General features: G+C 40.2%; 1 protein-coding gene across 1 annotated transcript in view; it reads left to right on the plus strand.

The window, feature by feature from the left end:
- Window positions 1-16693: 16693 nt before the first annotated feature.
- Window positions 16694-20619, plus strand: part of LOC311079857 (uncharacterized protein) — a gene marked incomplete at both ends in the record, with an annotated part of 34898 nt that continues 30972 nt past the window's right edge. Inside the window, one exon of the mRNA XM_084109584.1 lies at window positions 16694-17977. Within this exon, the coding sequence (XP_083965710.1) occupies window positions 16694-17977 (1284 nt within the window). The remainder of the gene's footprint in view (window positions 17978-20619) is intronic.

The following is a 20619-nucleotide window of genomic DNA, read 5'->3' on the forward strand; positions in this document are numbered from 1 at the left end:
GCACATTGCTTGTGTGATATCCATTGACTCGCTTTCGTGGTTTAAAATGGAAAAATTTCCAATATTGAGAGGTGACATTTTCCTTTATCCACCAATTGCAAAACAATGGACAATGGTTCACATTTACTGTGATAATAAAATTAAGTATATGAAGTAAATTAAGAAAATTAAGACAAGTGAAACAAGTAGGCTAAATTAATGATCAAGTAAAGTAAATTAGATAAATAAGTGATTAAGTGATGAATGAGCATTAGTGATGAACACCTGCTGCTAACAAGCAGAATCACATAAAGAAAGAGAAACAAGATAATAAAAAAGAGACGAGCAGAAACACAAACTACAACTGTCTTATACAGACATAAATCATCGCATATTACTCAAAATATAATTTCACAAGTTTGTGTGCCCATATAATCTTAGTGTAAGTGGTAAACAGATTTGGCTTGCTGTCTGCTATAGAGGGGCTCAGAGAGGACATTCTACTCCACTGTTTTTTAAACATGATCCATAGATTCAGATCTGCGAGGCAGGAAGGAATTAGAGATATGGTATTGTCTAGTGCCGGAACAGAAGATGCAAGAGACAGCAGGTGAGATATGAAAGGGCATCCTTGGGGTACCATACGCATGGCGTAGTTTAAATGACCTAGGAGGGATAGCAAATCACATGTCCTTGGGAAGGGAAGCTTGGAATTTAGAGTTGAGGTTAATTCCTTGGAGTCCAGGTTAATTCCAAGGAACTCTAGGGATGTGGCAATCTTTTCTCTGGGGACAGTGGAACTCCTAATTCAGAGAAAACTTCCTGAACGTTAGATAGATGCATGGCTGGAGGAAAATGGCTTGGGGTAATGGTAAGAAAGTTAAGCATACTGCAAAGTAGAATTTCCCCTTCCAGCGAATGCCAAAGAGGTGACAGGAATCTGGATGTATGGGCATGACTTTGGATGCTGAAGTAATGTCTACTTTTCCTAACCAGGCTCCGAAACTGGCATCTTTAATTAGATGAATGGTTTGGTCTATGTTATGGTAGCACAAGGATAATTATTCTAGCGGGATGAGGCTATTAATGCTTGGATGAGTGCTTTGGGGAGAGCAGAGAGATCATTTGTTTTTTTTCCAAGAAAATATTCTTGTGGCTACACTGATGGGTCTTTTAAGGAATAATTTGAAAGGTGGGGAGTCAAAGGGTCCGATCATGACTCCGGACTCTAGCTCTTTAGATATCAAGGTGTCGACTGCTTTGGGTTCAGCTGTTGCAGACTGTAGGTTTTTGCAAATAAGGCTAGTAGTAGGTAAGCTTTCCAGATCTGGATTAAATCCTTCCTTGATACCTGTGAGTAGATATTGTGTTGTGGTCTGAGTGATTTGCCAATTTGTGTGCTAAAGAGGAGACAATAATAGGAGAAGACAGATTCTTTCTCAATTCTTTATTGGAGTTTGCTGAGGAGCGTTAGACAGGACATACAGAGCGAGGATGGGCTCCGCCACAGAAATTACATGCATGTAGATATTTGCAGCGTTGTCTAGTGCAGCCAAATTGTTATTACAATACAATAACATGTAAAATTATTACACACTTTTCTGCTTGAAGTGAATCTGAAATTACAGCTTTTGGAACTGCCCCTAGACTGTGGTACGTAAGATGTAGAATCGACAAATCTAGAAGTGCCTGGATTGTTTGGAGTGGCGGGATTGAAAAGGGGACACAAAGAAGGCTCATGTGTGGCGGAATTACACAAAACGCAAGATGCTTCAGGAGCCCAGAAAAACCTTATTGTACAGCTCCAGGTCAAGAGCTCCCCAATAAGGACATTGATTCCACTGGGCGACTCGGGCTGTGCATTTGGCTGAAAATAGCCTGTAATAGGTGATAAAATGGGTACAGCCGAAAGACTGAGACAGAGACAAAATTATTCAGTTCTTTGCGTCTTTTAGAGGAAGACAAAACAAACAATTTCTGTGTATCTTCCAAAAGCGATGCAAAATTCAGCCATGGTAATTATACAATTAGATTTGGAATTTTGATTTTTAAGGTTGATAGTGTAAAGACCACCCATTGGCCCAAAAGACGGAGTCCAACGGTCTGGGCGTGTATGTCTTTTCAGCGCTCCAGTGAAGTTCACTTAATTTATTGGAATTTAGTTTCAATATTACTTTAGGTCTACGCTTAATCTGACTCCAATTTCAAATGATAATCAAATTTAGATTGTGTTTCTTATTATAAAATAATCATAAATATTCATTATGATTTAATTTAGATCTTTGATTATTCTGAGTATCCATATTTTCAATTATTCTTTCATTATGGACCCAATGCCGCACAGAGTCACACACCCTGGGTTTACGTGGATCTGACTTTAGTCAGTGGATGCAGGGTTTGCTAATACCTCTTAAGTCGGTTGCCTACTGCTCACTCGTACAAAAAAAGTGTAGTTTATTTAGCCACTTCCGTACAACTTGCTAAATCAGTGATAGACAGAAATCTAAAGGTCTTCAGATGACGTGCCTACTGCTCCGTCCATATGCGCCTTTAGTTTGACATATCCTGGACACAGAGGGAGAGAGGGATGCAGAGATAAGGAAGGAGAAAAGTTTAGACAAGACAATGTCCTGTGCTCTTTCTTTGCAATCTTCTGTCCAGGGTGTGTTTTATTGCTTTACTGCTTTATTGCAGGGTGAGTTTTATCTCAGCTTTTATTGTAGCAGGAAAATCAGTTCTTACAATAGTTATGACCACAGTTAAGGATGCGATGGGGTTCACTTATTGAAACAGAGGAGAGAAGAGAGATCAATGTCCGCACCTGCTAGAATCTGTGAGCGTAAATGAGTAGAGATGGGTGGTGACTACATTAGAAAGAACTGGAAGAACAGATGCAGTTAAGAGTTGATATGTTTGGAGGCAGGGAACTGCTGAGGAAGTGGTTGCAGGATGGGATAGGGCCGAGGAATAGATCATTTGAGGAGGCAACCTTTGTGGGGGTTGAAAAAAAGGGTTGACAAAATGATTACTGCAAATCCACCTTTTGCTGCCTGGAGTCCAGTTGTTTCTATAAATTGCAGCGATCCATTTGCTTCTCTGTTCTGTAGCTTTCGGCAGTCTGTAAAAATATACCTCAGATTTCTTGTCAAATCTAGTTGAACAGCCAATCTCAAGCCTCATTCCCGCTTTAGATGTGTTTTTAACTAGCCTAGAAATCTAGACGCACCCTAGCGGCAGCAGAATGTATTTTGCAGCCAGGGTATTCTAGCAACTCTCCGTTGACTTTCGGAGCTGTAAAAACCTAAATTGGGTCAGGCCAATCACGTCGTGTATAGAGTAGGCGGGGCGGGCTTAACATAATGACGACAGAGTTGCGATGGTTCCCTGCAACTTGAAAACAAAGAATGGCTGCTGCTGCTGATGAACAGTCTTTCGAATCGGCTTTGTCCACGACTCTAGAGGACTTGAAGTTAAGTTTTTCTTTGAGAAAAGAGCAAAGAACGGCACTTAAGTCATTCTTAAAAAAGGAAGATGTGTTCGTAGTTTTGCCGGCCAGATTCAAAAGTTGATTCTATCAACTAACGTTAGCTCCGCTGTTGGGAAAACGCTCTGGTTGGCTGTAGCGCTGTCCTATTGCGTGCAGAGGGAATTTGAAAGACAGCCGTTTATCCCGCCCTCGGATTGAGCCGTGTCTATGGTGAGTTGCTAGACCTAACATCTTGATGTAGGGCTGGCTTGTCAGGCTAGTTTTTCACAGCATTCACACTGAAAACAAATGCTGCTGCTCAGTCTTTTTGCAAAGTGGGCATAACCGCAGTCACCACGGCTGATGGTGACGTCACGCGCATATCCTTTATAAGCTACACTTGGTTAGCTGCACTCAACTTTTAACTTGTATAGTAATTTCGCAATAAGTGACTACTGTACAGAGCATGTGAGCGGAGTGGAGCGGGAGCGGGCGGATCTTGGACAGAGCGCAGAGCGGCATTTTTAAAAGGACGGAGCGTCGCCTTATTTCCCGCTCCAATTTCGCTCCGCTCACACCACGAGTCTGAAGCATGCTCAGTCAAACCTAAACCAGGATCCATCTGTCTTGCACAGTCATCAGCAGTAGACTATTTTCAGTCAAAACTCGGCTCAATAATGGAGTTCAATAAGTAGGCTACTTCAAAAAGGAAAATGAGAAGTCATACATGTCAGGTGTACTATTAATATAACTAACTAACTAACAATGATAATGTGGTACAAGAAAACGAATGTGGAGACATCGTTTCAGTCAGCAAAGATTCATTTTGGAATCTCAAAAGACACATGGGGGAAGAAAACGCTGGGAAGAAAACAAAAGGTTAGCAAATTGAATACGGTAACTTGTAACAAAGTGTAAATTAAATATAGCGTAATATTCAAACAAATTCGTTTTTTCATTCAAGTAGACCTAATGGTTCGTTTTATTTAGCCGAATTTGTGTCGTCCGTAATCATATTTATATTATTAGGCCCATTTATTCGTTTAATTTTACAGCAGTTTGTGTGTATGGAAGCCAATTTAAATTTTAATCGTGCGCGTTGCGCAGAAGTTCACTTATCAAAATTCTGGCCTTATAGTTAATTTACTTTTAAAAAATGTATCATATTTTTGTTTATATAATTTTTATTTAGATTATTAGGCCCATTTATTTGTTTAATTTTACAGGACTTTTTGTGTAGGCTATATTCCTTCTTACATAGGCCTGTAATTTGAAATAAAACATTTCTATTTGAAAAATGTTGTTGTTACTCATTAGTTCTTTAGGAGGTAAGGCTGTGGTCTAAGCTAAAAGTGATATACATGTAGATTTTTTTCCTTTTTTGGAGCGAGCGGGGGCGATTTGAGTGGAGCGCGAAGCAAACCTCGTTATGCGCTGAGCGATAATGAGCGGAGCGGCCTGATGTAGCTTTGAGCGGGGGAGCGGAGGGGTGAACAGTTCCGTGAGCGATGAGCGGAGATTCTCACCGCTCCACTCCGCTCACATGCTCTGCTACTGTATAATTGAGTTGAAATCATTGAATTAGACTATTATAGCATTAACTCTACTTTATTATCTTCCTTTACCATAGTACAAACAAATATGTATATATTATGAGCACAGCTGTTATTGTTGGAAGATACATAATGTAATATAATCCAAAGTCCAGTTGTCTAACCAAAGGGAACACTAATCACCAGAATGTTGAGTTCAAACAATAATTATTTTCAACAAAAACAAAATCATGCTAAATCTGTACTAATTTATCAACTTAAAAAATAAATAAATAAATCCAAACTCATTTATAAGTACAAGTGTTTAGAGCTGTTTCAAATATGATACTGTGGATTTAATTTGTTACATCCAATGATATTTTATGAAGTATTTAAATCTTTTATCTTCAATTGATTTCATCTAAGGATGTGGCTGAAGTCAGGTGTAGTTCATGTGCTTCTATTCGTCTCTTTGTTTCTGTTTTTTTTTTTTCTCTTTCTTTCAGTTGTTAACAACAGGTGTTAATCATTAAAGGTCATTCATTACTTAGTAATAATTTCGTTGTTTCATTAACTCCAACACTGCTTCAGTGTGACTTTTTAACATCCTTTGTTAGACTGCTTGAGTGATCTTAAAATTTGGCTGAATCTGAATTTTCTATGTCTAAATGATAATAAGACTGAAATTGTAGTGTTTGGTCGTGCGGGACATTTTAGTGAATGTGCAGATGCTCTTGGTAATCTAGGTCCCCATATTCGACCCTTTACCAGGAATCTGGGTGTAATTTTTGACAGTGCTTTTAAATTCGACAAACAAATTAGTTCAGTTGTTAAAACTAGCTTCTTCCACTTGAGACTTCTGGCTAAGGTCAAGCAATACATGCTACGCAAAGACTTTGAAAGAGTCATGCATGCTTTTATTACATCACGATTAGACTACTGTAACTCTTTGTATGCCGGATTGGAGCAGTCATCACTTCGACGGCTACAGTTAGTGCAGAACGCAGCAGCTCGACTTTTAACTGGGACCAAAAAACGTGACCACATTACACCGGTATTGGCCTCACTTCACTGGCTTCCTGTTAGTTTTAGAATTAAATTTAAGATTGCGTTAATTGTTTTTAAAATCTTAAATGGGTTTTCGCCTTCATATTTGACGGAGCTTCTACATGTCCACACACCGGTCAAAGTATTGAGGTCTTCCGATCAGATACTCCTCGATGTGCCCAGATCTAGGCTAAAAAACAAAGGTGACCGAGCATTTGCAGTGGCTGCTCCAAACATTTGGAATAGTCTACCTATTTATGTAAGAAAAGCTCAGACTATTGAAACATTCAAGTCCTTGCTTAAGACACATTACTTTGCTTTGGCTTTCAATTCAAGTTGAGCTTTGATATCTTGACCTGCTGGTTAATTTGTTGGTACTTTTGTGTGTTATTGTCCATATAATCTGTTGTTGTTGTTTTTCTTTTGTTGGATCTTGTAAAGCACTTTGGTCAATTATGATTGTTTTTAAACGTGCTATATAAATAAAATTGACCTGAACTGAACTGTAGTGTGGACACATATGAACATGGTGTAATGGTGGTTTCCCAACAGTGGTTCAAGCTGCAGGATTGCCAAATGAATACATTTGTGTAAAACTGTACATTTATTATCTATTACCAGCCACTGCTACTTATACCAACAACAGAAATAAGCACAGTCAGAACAGCAAAATATGTGGGAGATTTGGTTATGGTTACACTTGAACTGGTTACAAAATATATGTAAGCGATGATAAATCATATAGTTAATTGTACACACATTGTTACCTGAGAGAGAGAGAGAGCAGGAGAGTAAGAGAGTAAAGAGTAAAAGAGATGGAAGGCAGAGCTCAGGTACAGAGGAAGAGCAAAGATACCCCCAAGAAAAAAACAGAAAAAAAGGAGGAAAAGAAACAGTGACCCAAGAAAGGGACCCAGAGGAAAAGAAAGACAGAGCAACCGTTACACTCTTCTTTTATCCATTCCTTGCATGTGACTGAAACCCAAAAGTGAGACATTCAAACTGACCAATCAGCAGATTCTAAATTACCCTTGTGGCCAAAAAGAAGGGACAGGACAGCACATGTCTGTCACGAAACTGCTCAGAGACACGAAGTAGGAGATCCAAATGCAGCTTTATTGGCTGGGGCAATCCAGAGGCGTAATCCAAAGTACAGGCTAGGGTCATACACAGGCAGGTAGTCAAAACAAAGAAACAAACAAAACAAACAAACAGGCAGGCAGGCAGGGACCAGAGGCAAGAGAGTAATCCAGGGAACAGGGCAAGATATCAAGAACCAAGAAACACGAAAACTAGGAGAATGCTCAGAAATGCAGTGTGACACAAACAAGACTTCGCGGTGAGTGAATGAATGAACATGGTATAAATAGACAGACTAACAGGATGAGACACAGGTGAATGCAATCAGTGAATGAGGTACAGGTGAATGTGATCAGTGATAATGAGTCCGGGCAGTGAGTTATGGGAAATGTAGTTTGTGAGTGATAGTCTTATGTGGAGTGCCCTCTGGTGGCTCTCAAGGGCACTCCAGCTGGTGACCGTTACATAGCCCCCCCTCTAAGGAGCGGATTCCAGACGCTCCTAACATTGTCCAGGAGGGAGGTGGAGCGGAGGCGGACCCGGGGGCGGGATGGAGGGCCAGGCCCGTGGAGCGGCAGAGGACCTGGAGACTGCGGCAGGATGGAAGGCCAGGGCGGATCAGGCTGTGCAGGCGACCAGGGCGGATCAGGCTGTGCAGGCGACCAGGGCGGATCAGGCTGTGCAGGCGACCAGGGCGGATCAGGCTGTGCAGGCGACCAGGGCGGAGCAGGCTGTGCAGGCGACCAGGGCGGAGCAGGCTGTGCAGGCGACCAGGGCGGAGCAGGCTGTGCAGGCGACCAGGGCGGAGCAGGCTGTGCAGGCGACCAGGGCGGAGCAGGCTGTGCAGGCGGCCAGGGCGGAGCAGGCTGTGCAGGCGGCCAGGGCGGAGCAGGCTGTGCAGGCGGCCAGGGCGGAGCAGGCTGTGCAGGCGGCCGTGGCGGAGCAGGCAGTGCAGGCGGCCGGGGCGGAGCAGGCTGAGCAGGCGGCCGGGGCGGAGACGACCCTTCAGGCGGCCGGGGCGGAGACGACCCTTCAGGCGGATCCAACGGTTCAGGAACATGAACGGGCTCAAGAACAGGAACAGGAACGGGCTCAGGGGATGCGGTGGCCATCTTGTCCGAAGACACAGGCGTGGAGTCGGCCATCTTGTCCGAAGACACAGGCGTGGAGTCGGCCATCTTGTCCGAAGACACAGGCGTGGAGTCGGCCATCTTGTCCGAAGACACAGGCGTGGAGTCGGCCATCTTGTCCGAAGACACAGGCGTGGAGTCGGCCATCTTGTCCGAAGACACAGGCGTGGAGTCGGCCATCTTGTCCGAAGACACAGGCGTGGAGTCGGCCATCTTGTCCGAAGACACAGGCGTGGAGTCGGCCATCTTGTCCGAAGACACAGGCGTGGAGTCGTAGTGGAATCCAGTTTATCGAAATGGCGAAGTCTTCTGTCACGAAACTGCTCAGAGACACGAAGTAGGAGATCCAAATGCAGCTTTATTGGCTGGGGCAATCCAGAGGCGTAATCCAAAGTACAGGCTAGGGTCATACACAGGCAGGTAGTCAAAACAAAGAAACAAACAAAACAAACAAACAGGCAGGCAGGCAGGGACCAGAAGCAAGAGAGTAATCCAGGGAACAGGGCAAGATATCAAGAACCAAGAAACACGAAAACTAGGAGAATGCTCAGAAATGCAGTGTGACACAAACAAGACTTCGCGGTGAGTGAATGAATGAACATGGTATAAATAGACAGACTAACAGGATGAGACACAGGTGAATGCAATCAGTGAATGAGGTACAGGTGAATGTGATCAGTGATAATGAGTCCGGGCAGTGAGTTATGGGAAATGTAGTTTGTGAGTGATAGTCTTATGTGGAGTGCCCTCTGGTGGCTCTCAAGGGCACTCCAGCTGGTGACCGTTACAATGTCTTTGTTAATATTTAATTTTTATTTCACACACACACACACACACACACACACACACACACACACACACACACACACACGCACACACATTATATAGATATATATAGTGTTTTACAATTAAAAACTTCATGAACATTCTGAAATAAAACTAATGCATTGTTTTGCTGAAAGCAGGCTGAAGAGTGCAGGTCTTCTGTGAAGTGGACACATTCAGTCCCGTGATCATCATGAGTTCCAGGTGAGTTAATCATTTCTACAGCAGGGATGGGCAACTTTGGTCCTAGAGGGCCAGCACTGAAACCCTATTGTAATTGTAAGGATTTTTATTATTATTCATCTGCTATAAACTGATTGTGCAGACCAAACCGTAAGGCCAGGAGACATGAAACTTGGCCAGATGATAGGTCTCAATTTGGGGTCACGTTACAGTAACAAGGTATGTGATGTGTGTTGGTTATGTTTTGACATAATCATTATTTGACCTGAATCACTGAACTCGTTTAGAGCCTAATCTCTGAGTTAGATTGACCTTATTGATTACATCAGCATTGTGATTCTACAGCATAAATTCCAGAATATATTTTCAATATAATTCTAAGGATTTCTTAAAAGTTGTTCTGCAGGGATCTTCAATTGAAATTTAATGCTTTTCAATGCCTTTTTAATGCCATTATTTTCATTTTTAATGCCATACACGACCCATGACTAACCACAGATCTTATATGTATGTATGTAATTACATTATATATATATATATATATATATATATATATATATATATATATATATATATATATATATTAGTGCTGTCAATTGATTAAAAAAAATAACTTGATTAATCACACACTTTTTCTGCATTTAAAAACACTTAAATTTGTTTAGGTTTATATATTTTATAATGTAATAATTTCACAGTTAATCTACATTGTAGATAATGTAGAGACAACATAAAGGCCAGTCTCACTGATACTAATACAGCTATTAATATCTGGATAAAACTTATTTCTCCCCCCTAATTTTAAACATTAATTATAACCATCCAACATTACAGTTGTAATTGAAAGCTAACAATTTTTTTAACATTAGGCTTTAAAAAAAATATGACAACTTTTAATTTAAGTGAACTCAACAAACAATCCTCACATAAACCCATAATAATGTAATACCTTTACCCTTCCTGTCTGGTAGTAGCCTATATAAAAATGTAATAAAGTTATCAAACAGTCTGCACAGCATAAATTATATCTTAAATATATAGATTAATCCTTATTAAAGCTACAAGAGCTCTTTAGTCAATAGCAGTGAGTAATTTTCTCTGGTACCTTTGTTCTGTGATTAACTTTACTGACAGAAAGCTTTATTGGCTGCTGTCCCTTTAAAACCAGCCGCTGCTGCTGCACGACACATCTCACACGCGCCTCATTCTCTCACAACTCTTTGCGTTCATTTAAGACTTTATTTCACTAATTTAAGACTGCTCTTATGTTATGAGGATACTCACAAAGCAGACGTTTTGGCATAATTGTGTGTTATTGTTCAAGCTAGCCTGGGTTTCCCCATGCTGCCTTGAGCGCAGCGCGATTTTATTCACGCTGCTAGGCAGCCTGGACACCATGGACAAGATGTTCGCCTCAGCTAGGGAACCAATCACAGAACGGGGAGGGAGCAGCAAGACGATGACGACATCTATGCGACACATCGAAGCAGTTTGTTTATATCTATGGATCCAACATGACAGACGTAAAAATATATGCATATTTTTAGGAACACATCTACAAAAATATGCCTGTATTTCAAGTTGATAAAATAATTTAAAATCCACATCAGTTTATTTGTGCCGACGCGCCACACCCTCCCAGGATCTATAACGTTACCTAGGCTACTTTCACTTTTAAAAGTTCATCATAACCATGCGCGCCATCTGCAGTTGTCGAGATGGATGCTGAGGAGTTGAAGAAAAGAATAGCTGGTGGACTGTAAAGTTGTCGACAATACGTCATCAAAAATCAAGTCCAATGTGTGGGAGAAATTTGGAGTTATCTGAAGAAAATATTGTGTAAGGCTTTGCTGCAAACATTTTCGTGTTGGATAGTCGCAAATGTGGAACTTCATCCCTGAGGAAGCACTCAGAAACTGGTAGCCTAACAAAGCAGTTCTATCGAACGGTATTTTTCAGATTTAACACTGCTAAGTATTGGCGCTTTTCCACTACACAGTACCAGCTCGCCTCAGCTCGCCTCGACTCGACTCGGCTCTGTTTGGTTTTCCACTGTGTAAAAGTTGTACCTGTACCTGCTTCCAGGTACTTTTTTTCGTACCACCTCCGGTGAGGTTCTAAGCGGGCTGAGTCGAGCTGAGACGATACTAAAATGTGACATGAAAACACGGCAGACTGCTGATTGGTCAGCGAGAATCGTCACTATTCACTGCGTCATCATTGCACGCGCCAGACGGAGTATCCTGAATAAAAAACAGCAAAAACAAAAACATCCAAAAACAGCATACACTCGATTTCCTCCATTGTCCTGTGTGTGTGGGTAGCGGGTGTGTCTCGCGTAAAAGATTAAGTCACGGCAGTTTCCTGCGGCGTCGCTATGACGACCAGGTACTATTGTGGAGGTACTATCTGCAATGGAAAACGGAGCGAAAAGCGAGCCGAGTCGAGTTGAGCTGGTACTGGTAATGGAAAAGCGCCATATGTGTGGTGTGCAGGGCGTGTTTGAACCCAAAATGGTCAGATGTAGGCTAGACGAAATTGCGGGGCATAGGCTATAGTGTTCAGTGACGTGCGGTGATGTCTTAAAGAGGCTAGGCACTGAGTTATGAAAGCCAGATCACCTGATTTATAGTTTAAAGGCTAATAATACATAATAACAGTAAACATTACGCACAAGCGCGGCATATCAAGAAATGTACAAATCAGGATGTATATCGCGTGTATTCTCTCTCTCTCTCTCTCTCTCTCTCTCTCTCTCTCTCTCTCTCTCTCTCTCTCTCTCTCTCTCTCGCACGCACGCATGCACGCACGCACGTCGCACACACAAGCGCGGCACAGGCACACACCACCGGTAACAGTAGTTTATGTCCGCTCCAGCATTAAAATGCAACCATTCTTAATCCTTATTGTTGCACAGCGGCCAAAAGTAAAAGTAAAATCACACACTGCTCAATTGAATATGAAGGCAAATGGCTTGCATTAATTCAACCACATTTATCAATTCAATATTAAGCCCAAAATAGTTTTTGACTCACCAATCGGTAGATTATTTGTAGCCTACATAAAATTCATCCGCCGCCCTTTCCTCGTGAAGACGTCGATCACAGCTTTGTAAAACTCGTCTTTACGGGCCTTCAGTTTGCAAAGTCTCTGGCTCTCAATTTAAAACATTTAACTCTATGATGACGGCCTTTTAACTCCGGTGCTGTCATTTTGACTTTGAATTTGGCGCGGGATTAGGCATGTAGCCTACATGTGTAGCCTGTGGTGTAACGTTAATGACGTTAGCTGCGCAAATGTCCAGTAATATCTCGATTTTAATTGGTCCATGTCTGATATGTTACGGAGATGTTACGGGCATACCATATTTACGTCCAAAGGCACAGCAGAGTTGTGCTTTTTGACGTACATGTTAAAGAATACAGGATCGAAGTGCGCATGCGCAACATGGGTTTTTCGCTTGTCGTCTGCAATGAATGGACAGTAAAAGCACTGCTTATTCTACGATTTGGTTTTTATTTGATTATGCGTAACTGCTACATTTGTCATCATAACGTCTAAATAATTGGAATAACACACATATTGCATATATAAATCACAAGAATAAACAGTAAAAATACAAATACAATTTTATTATTTAATAAACAATTTTATTTTGGAATTTTGGCAGGGTAGGCAGTGCCTAGTTTGCCTACCCAGACCGCACGTCACTGATAGTGTTGTAGCCGCGTCTGTTCGATTGGTAAAATGTTAAGGCTACTCAGTTTTGTGGTAACGTTAGCCATGTTCTTCATGTATCGGCCTTTTGACAGCTTCGGCTGAAGTTGTCCTTGTGTTAATTGTCGTGTAATAACTTCTGTATGACCTGGCAATAAACATTTTTGTAAGTGTGTCTATAATGTGATAGTCTAAACTGATTTTATTTCGGGTGCGGGTCGGGTGTCGGCTCTATTTTAAGCGGGTCGGGTGCAGATTTTAATTAGTGCTGCTGTGGGAAAACGGGTCGGGTGCGGTTTTAAGCACTGCGGGTACGGGCGGGTGCGGATTTACAAAATCGGACCCGTGCAGGACTCCGGTGTACACATAAATCTCTGACCCATCGTCGTCTTCTTCGTTGAATATCTGTCGCTCTACATACGTCATCTGGTATAATTGAAACGATTGGCTATGAGCACAGTACAGGCGCATTTGATAGACATTTGTAGCGCCCAATAAATGGCTCTGGGCATTCGTAAACCACGCCTCAAATACGAGAAAATGCACATGTGGTTCCCAGACCATGTCTCAAAGAGAAAGAGGTCTGACGTTAGCCAGGCTACGTTCAAGCATGAAAGAGGAACGTTTTCTGGCAAGCAGTCTGTATGCATGATACTGGCGCATCTTTCTCTCTGTGTGTGTGTGGCATTCACAGGCAGCACGTTTAAAAGCATTTACATGAATAAGAGCGGGATCATATAATGTAACGCTACCCAAAGGATGACAAAAATTAACGAATGCTGCGTTTTGCGTTAAATATTTGAACGCGTTAAACTGGACAAAAAATAAGCTCATGCGTTAAAGTTACTACACATAGTTAATTGCTGTCTGCCTTTTGCCGTCGATTTGTGGCTGTCAGACTGCATATGAGATTTTACGCATTATTCCCATTGTAGCTACCCAACTTAAATACCTTTTTACAAACGCTGCAAAATCCTTCTTTATTTTGACCACCAACGGGCTGCAACCATGCTCTAAATTGTTTGTCTTCCTTGCACTTTCCCAGTTTTCTGGTCTGATGTTCAAAATTACTCGCGTCACCCATAGATATCATATATAAACGCTAGATGTCTCCTGTGCGCTGCTGGCCAATGGAGGTCGACGTCTGCACGTGGCGGCCATCATGCCACAGGCAGCTCGCTCACTCGTTTAATGGTGCATGTACTTTTAAATAACCATAACTTGCTCAATTTTCTACCGATTTTCAAACGGTTTGGTTTGTTATAAACGTCAGAGATGTAGTTATGACACTGCATACATACACTGCATACATATGAATAATTATAACATACATGTTCAAGCATTCAGAATTATAGCCACGTTAATAACGTTTGTAAGAAACCAAACCGTTTGTAAATCCGTCAAGATTTCAGCGAGATAAGAGGATTTGTGTGCGTGTTGATCACTCATCTTACATTAAGCCTGTGACAAGATGGCCGAACGGTGATGCCGGAAGTGACTGCGCCATAAGACATCTAGCGTTTATATATGATATCTATGGCGTCACCTCCGCAACTCTCCGGCCGCAGGCAATCACCAAACTGGTTCCGCGTGTTTATCACACTAACGTACATATTTTGAAATTGCGACAGCAAATAAAAATGATTATGAAGGCTGTATTCAAATAAATTGACAATATAAAATTTTCTTAAAAACGATAAAAAATTTAATGCCTGTAGTATTACAATTTAATGCTTTTTAATGCCATTTAAGGCCTAAATTATCGCAAAATCCATTTAATGACTTTTAATGCCCCGCGGAAACCCTGTTCTGATTAAAAAGTTGAAAATAAAAATATTTCATTTAGACACACGTACATGAAGAATCAGCTGTGAATCTCAAAAGTGGTGACCATCAACAAGCATGTTGCAGTGCATTCTGGGTGCCACCAATCAAAATTCATCCATGGCTCCCATCATGCATTGCTGCATGAATAAAGTATGATCTTAATTGTCTTAGTAATTTCCTTTATTCATTATATTTCTTCTTCTATTTCTTTCTTTTTTGTTGCTGTTTTTATGTGTTTTATTAGCTTATTTTCTAATGTTCAGAGTTAATCTGTTTATCATATGTCTGTGTGCCTAATTTTTATTTTTTTTTTTTAAATCAGAACAACTTAAGAAATCATTAGAAATATGCTAGATCCTTTGTTGTAGAATCACAGTGCTGCTATAATCAATAATGTAAATGTAACTCCGAGATCAGACTCTAATTGACCCTTCGCAAAGACCCACCACCCTTAGTTACTGTCGCTATACCCGACAAGCTACGCCGCTCTCACGCACACACCATGTTCTCACGCAGTGGAAAATACATCGCGGAGCAGAGAGGACACTGACAACAGGTTGACAGACAGGACAGACCAGGTTACTTTTCGATTACTTTTGATATTAAACATTAAACAAAGTCTCACCTTTCAAATTTGGTCATTTTTAAAAAAGAAATTTAAACAATAAATACCGTTTTGTGGCTCTGTAATGTGTCTGTCAGATCGCTGTATGGCATCAGTTAAAGCTGCTCGTGAATGATCATCTCGTCTTCCTTCTAGTTCATTTATATCATCAAATAAACATGAATGAACATAAGAAGGAATGTTGTTTTAACCGCGGAAAGGCGTCAGTACACTCCGTTTTTCAAGTTCAAATCGTGTTAATCTACTAGCCTATCTCTCCTGACTACTTTGTCGGACAAAATGGCTGATGGCGAAGTATGATTGGTCAGATCACCTGTCAATCAAGCTCTCTGCAAAGGGTCAATTGAGTTCAGTGATTTAGGTCAAATGATTATTGTCAAAACATAACCAATACCACCTGATCATCCTTTGTATTTCCTTGTCTGGCTGTTACAACTCAGTTACAGCAGCCAAAACAAAATCTAATATTAAAATAGTCAAGGGACAAAAGCCCAACTAAAGCAAACACTAACCACCACAATGATGAATTTGTGACAAATTGTGATTTTCTCCTTTGGTGAATCTGCTTGTTAACATCAGCTGTCTTCAATAATGGTCAATCATCACTCAATTAATCACTTAATTATCAAATTAGCTTTAACACTGTTCAGTGTTCCATTAACAGTCTTATTTTAACACTTTAACACTCTTGAGTGTGGTCTCACATATACCAGGAGAGTTAATTTAACACTGGAGTTTTTGCTGTGAATATCAGTATGGGTTTAATGAGGATCATAGTACAGAATCTGCTCTTATAAAGGTTCTTAAGGATGTGTTGTTCACTGTGGACTCTGAAGTTCTGGTGTTACTTGACCTTAGTGCAGTATTTGACACCATAGACAATGAAATTCTTATTGCAAGGCTTGAGTGGAATATGCTGTGCAAAGACTGCTAACCTCAAGAAAAAATATGATAGCCAACACAATCTCATGGCAATTCAATCTGCTTAAGCCTACAGACAATTGGGTTTAGGGGTGGAACGTTATGCTTACTACTTTTTCTAAAAATAATACTTTTCGTAAGAATCACATCGTACAAATGTATAATCTCCACCTCATAAAATAGTAATGTATTCTTGTGAGATCAGATTGGAATAGCCTTCATTGTAATTTCAATTGAATTATGATTAAAATAGTGTTTATTTACATTATGTTCATGTTGAAAATGTACTTATAGTCTGGAATTCTTGCTACACAAATATTCTGAGAATCCTTTGCCTCCATCTGTATTTTACAGACTGCCAATGCTTCCATCAAGCAGATCAACTCTGATTGATCAAGGTCCTCCAAAACGATACCGTCTGCATACAGAGAGAAAAGTGCTTGATGATCATGGAAAAGTCAGAAAATGGACTTATGGGAACAAAGACACCAGTAAAAAAAACAAAATTGTTCTGCTGGTGGGAGAAACCGGCGCTGGGAAGACGACTCTCATCAACACCATGTTCAACTACTTACTGGGAGTGAAGTTTGAGGATGAAATATGGTATGAAATCACAGAAGAAGGAGCAAGCAACCAATCACAATCACAAACCTCTGAAATCACCATTTATGAGGTCTGTCCTGAAGAGAGTCCCATGTCTCTCACCATCATTGATACTCCAGGATATGGAGACACTAGAGGACTGGAAAAAGATTTGGAAGTTGCTGAGAATTTATCCATGTTGTTTCAGAATAATCATGGAGTCCGTGAAGTCGACGCCGTGTGTTTTGTGACTCAAGCATCTAAGAATCGCCTCTCGGACAGACAGCATTACATTATCAGTTCAATTCTGTCTTTGTTTGGAAAAGACATTGTGAACAACATTGTGTTTCTAATCACACACTCTGATGGTCTGCCAGCCAAAAACGTCCTCGGCACCATTAATGAAGCTAGAATCCCCTGCAGACGAGACCACAGCGGCCAACCTGTTCATTTCTTATTCAACAACCGGCAGGCTGATGCCCGTCACACTAGAGAACGTCATGTTCGAGCTCAAAGAGACGCCTGGGAAGACAGCATGGACGGCATGAAGGACTTCCTTCAGTCACTGGATGAAAAGCACAGAAGAAGTTTGGAGTTGACTTCAGATGTCCTGATAGAACGCATTATATTAGAAGCGTCCATGTGCAACTTACAGCTGCGAATTCAAGAGAAAGAGTCAAAGAAGTCTGAAAAACTTCAGATCCAGCAGGCAATGAGACAAAATAAGGAAAAGATTGAACAGTGTAAAAACTTCCGCATTAAAGTAAAAAAGCCTGTCAAAATGAAGGTTCCCATTGAAAGCGCTTCATGGAAGCACAGGAAGGCGACGACCTGCACCGTCTGTGAGGAAAACTGCCATGAGTTTGACTGCTGGTGGGTTTCTGATCCCAGTAAATGTGAAGTCATGAAAAACGGCTACTGTACCGTGTGCACAGGGAAGTGTCACCACAGCAAACACGTCAAAGAAAACAAGAAATACGTCATCAGAAATGCAAGCATGATTTTGGACTTTGACAATTTTAAAAAAGAATATGAGAATACAGTCTTTAATAGGTTTTCAGATGTAATGGAACATCTTGAGAAAGATCTGCAGGAGCTTGAGGACCAAAACTCAATTCTTCTGTCTGAAGCTTACATGACCATCAAGCATCTGTCTCAGATCGCATTAAAGCCAGACTCGGCCTTCACTCTTCAGCATCTGGACTTCTTCATCCCCAGAGTGAGAGACTGGGTCCGAGAGCTGGAAGAAATGAGGAGAACCGCTGAAGCTGAAGAAGCCAATAAAGACGCTCTGAGTTATCTGAGAGCTGGTCTCGCTAAACTGAAATTTGGCAATTAACACATGCAGAACAGATGAAATAGTGAACACACAGGTGATTTTTATTATCTTAAGATAATAAAAAAATATAATTTAAGCAAAGTATACACTGAAATGTAAATTTAAATTCAGATTTACCCATACAGATTTAAATTCCTGTAGTTATTTGTTTTCATGCAGTCAGCCCACAACGTCACCAAGGCCCGCCCCAATCGGCCTGACAGGGGTTGCTACATAGCAGGGTCCCCGCGGATCCTTAAAAAGTCTTAAAAGGTCTTAAATTAGATTTTTTAAATTTAAGGCCATAAAAAGTCTTAAAAATACACATTTTTTAAAAAATGTCTTATTTTTACTTATGAAAGGTCTTAAATTTTAAATGACACTTTGACTTAGACGTATCTAAATGCTTTCGAAATTAAAACTAATTAGCGTAGCCCTACGTATTATTTTTTTAATTCTATCTTTGTGGATTTGCTTGTTCACGTGACAATTCGCGTCACTTACGGCAGTATATTAGCCTGCGTCTGTCTCCTGCATGCGAGAGGAGAGAAGAAAACGAGTAAATGTCAGTTCAATTGTACGTTCACTCTTTATGTGCTTAGGAGTGTGCGATATTGTCTACGAACTATGATGATATTGTAGGCTAATCATTGTTTTAACTATGTACGAGGCACTGCGAGTGCGAGCTGACATCGCGTTTGTCTCTCATGCTTGCTTTCACTGCGTGATGTGTCAGTTTATAGATGTCCCCAAATGAGTTTTTGTCTTATATTTATATCATATTATGTTATATTAGAATATCACATGAGCAAGAGTGCCGTTTTCCTTTGCACAATTGCAAATGTGCTATTTATTTTATACAACAGTTAAATTAACAAAGTTAACATTGTGAGTTACTTTTTGGACACAATATTGTCCATTTTCACTTTATATCGCCGTCGAGAATTTCATAATGAAGCCGTGGTCCAACAGACAGCGATTTTTTTTTTTTTTTTTTTTTTTTTTTTTTTACTTAAATCCGCGTTTTGAACGAATCATTTTAGCGATTCAATGAACAATCACTTGTTTTCTGAATGAATCAGCCGTTTGAACAAATCGGTTGAAATGACTCCAACAACTCGCTTAAGACAGTGACTTGCCGCCTCCTACTGGTGGTTTTAGTTTCATATTTAAAGTACCCTTTAATTAAAACGTTAAAATTATAAATCATTTCATATTTAAATATTGAATAGCTTTATTTATGCAATTGTAAATGAAATGTAAATATAGTAGGCTAATGCCATTTTTGATGCCGCTTCTGTGTCACCTCTGCACTGCAAGGATGGATTTTAATTTAATGATTTATTTTGACATTGGTACTGTGTTATTCTAATATAATTTAATTTGAATGTTGACATAAAAGGTGATGCATACATCTAAATACGTTTAGAAACAATGTCCATATATAGGTGAAAATGCCCCTGGAAATCAATTTAAGGTGGCAAATATTGCCCCTTAATAAAAATGTTAATTTCGGTCACTGCTGTGAACTGACCACTGCATAGAATATAAAAAATATGAACATCTTCGTGGGTCTGCTGTCAACAACAGGCCTAAACCAGCCAGGGTACCAGTACAAAAACACAATCAGTAAAATATCATCTAATTATTATCAACAAAACTTTGAAAATATCTAGACATATTTTTGTCAATATTGCGCACCCCTAATGTACGGTATTAATTTTGATTTCTTCAGGTCTTAAAAAGGTCTTAAAAAGCCTTAAATTTGACTTTAAAAATTGTGCAGATGGGACATTCTACCAGAAGCGTACATTTTCTATCCCAAAAAAAAAAAAAAAAAAGTATTAATAACCTTCAACTTTAACACTGACTTTAACAAAGGAGATAGTGAATAATTGTAAATTATTGAAATCCCACCTCGGCACATAATAATTTTTGAATAATAAGCATTTTAATATGCAGTTACTCTTTAAAATGTCAGGCTCCGTCACAGACATGGCTGATAATGTAAGTGTGTTAAAGAATATGCTCTCTTCTGCACAAATATCATCATTTTAATGAGGATCTGTCCCTTATTGAAGGAAACATATAATTCATTAAAAAAAACACTGCTATCAGGCTGATTTTGCTTGTTTTGTGGGCTCTTAGATAAAGAAGGACCATCAGGTTCACATAATGTTGTTGAATAAGGGGCTTTTGGGGTAAAGTTTGGTACCAACGCATTATTGTAAATATATAATCCAGTCTTTACTATAACTATATACCCATTTCAATAATTGTTATAATCAAAATAGCCATTTTTGGACTAAAATATACTTTGTGACAGGACTGACCGTGGTGTGACAGGGTTGACAATGTTGTGACAGGACTGACATTTTTTTCCATCA

The sequence above is a fragment of the Abramis brama genome (assembly GCF_963993115.1).
Source record: "Abramis brama genome assembly, chromosome: 3".
In the NCBI taxonomy this organism is placed as follows: Eukaryota; Metazoa; Chordata; class Actinopteri; order Cypriniformes; family Leuciscidae; genus Abramis; species Abramis brama.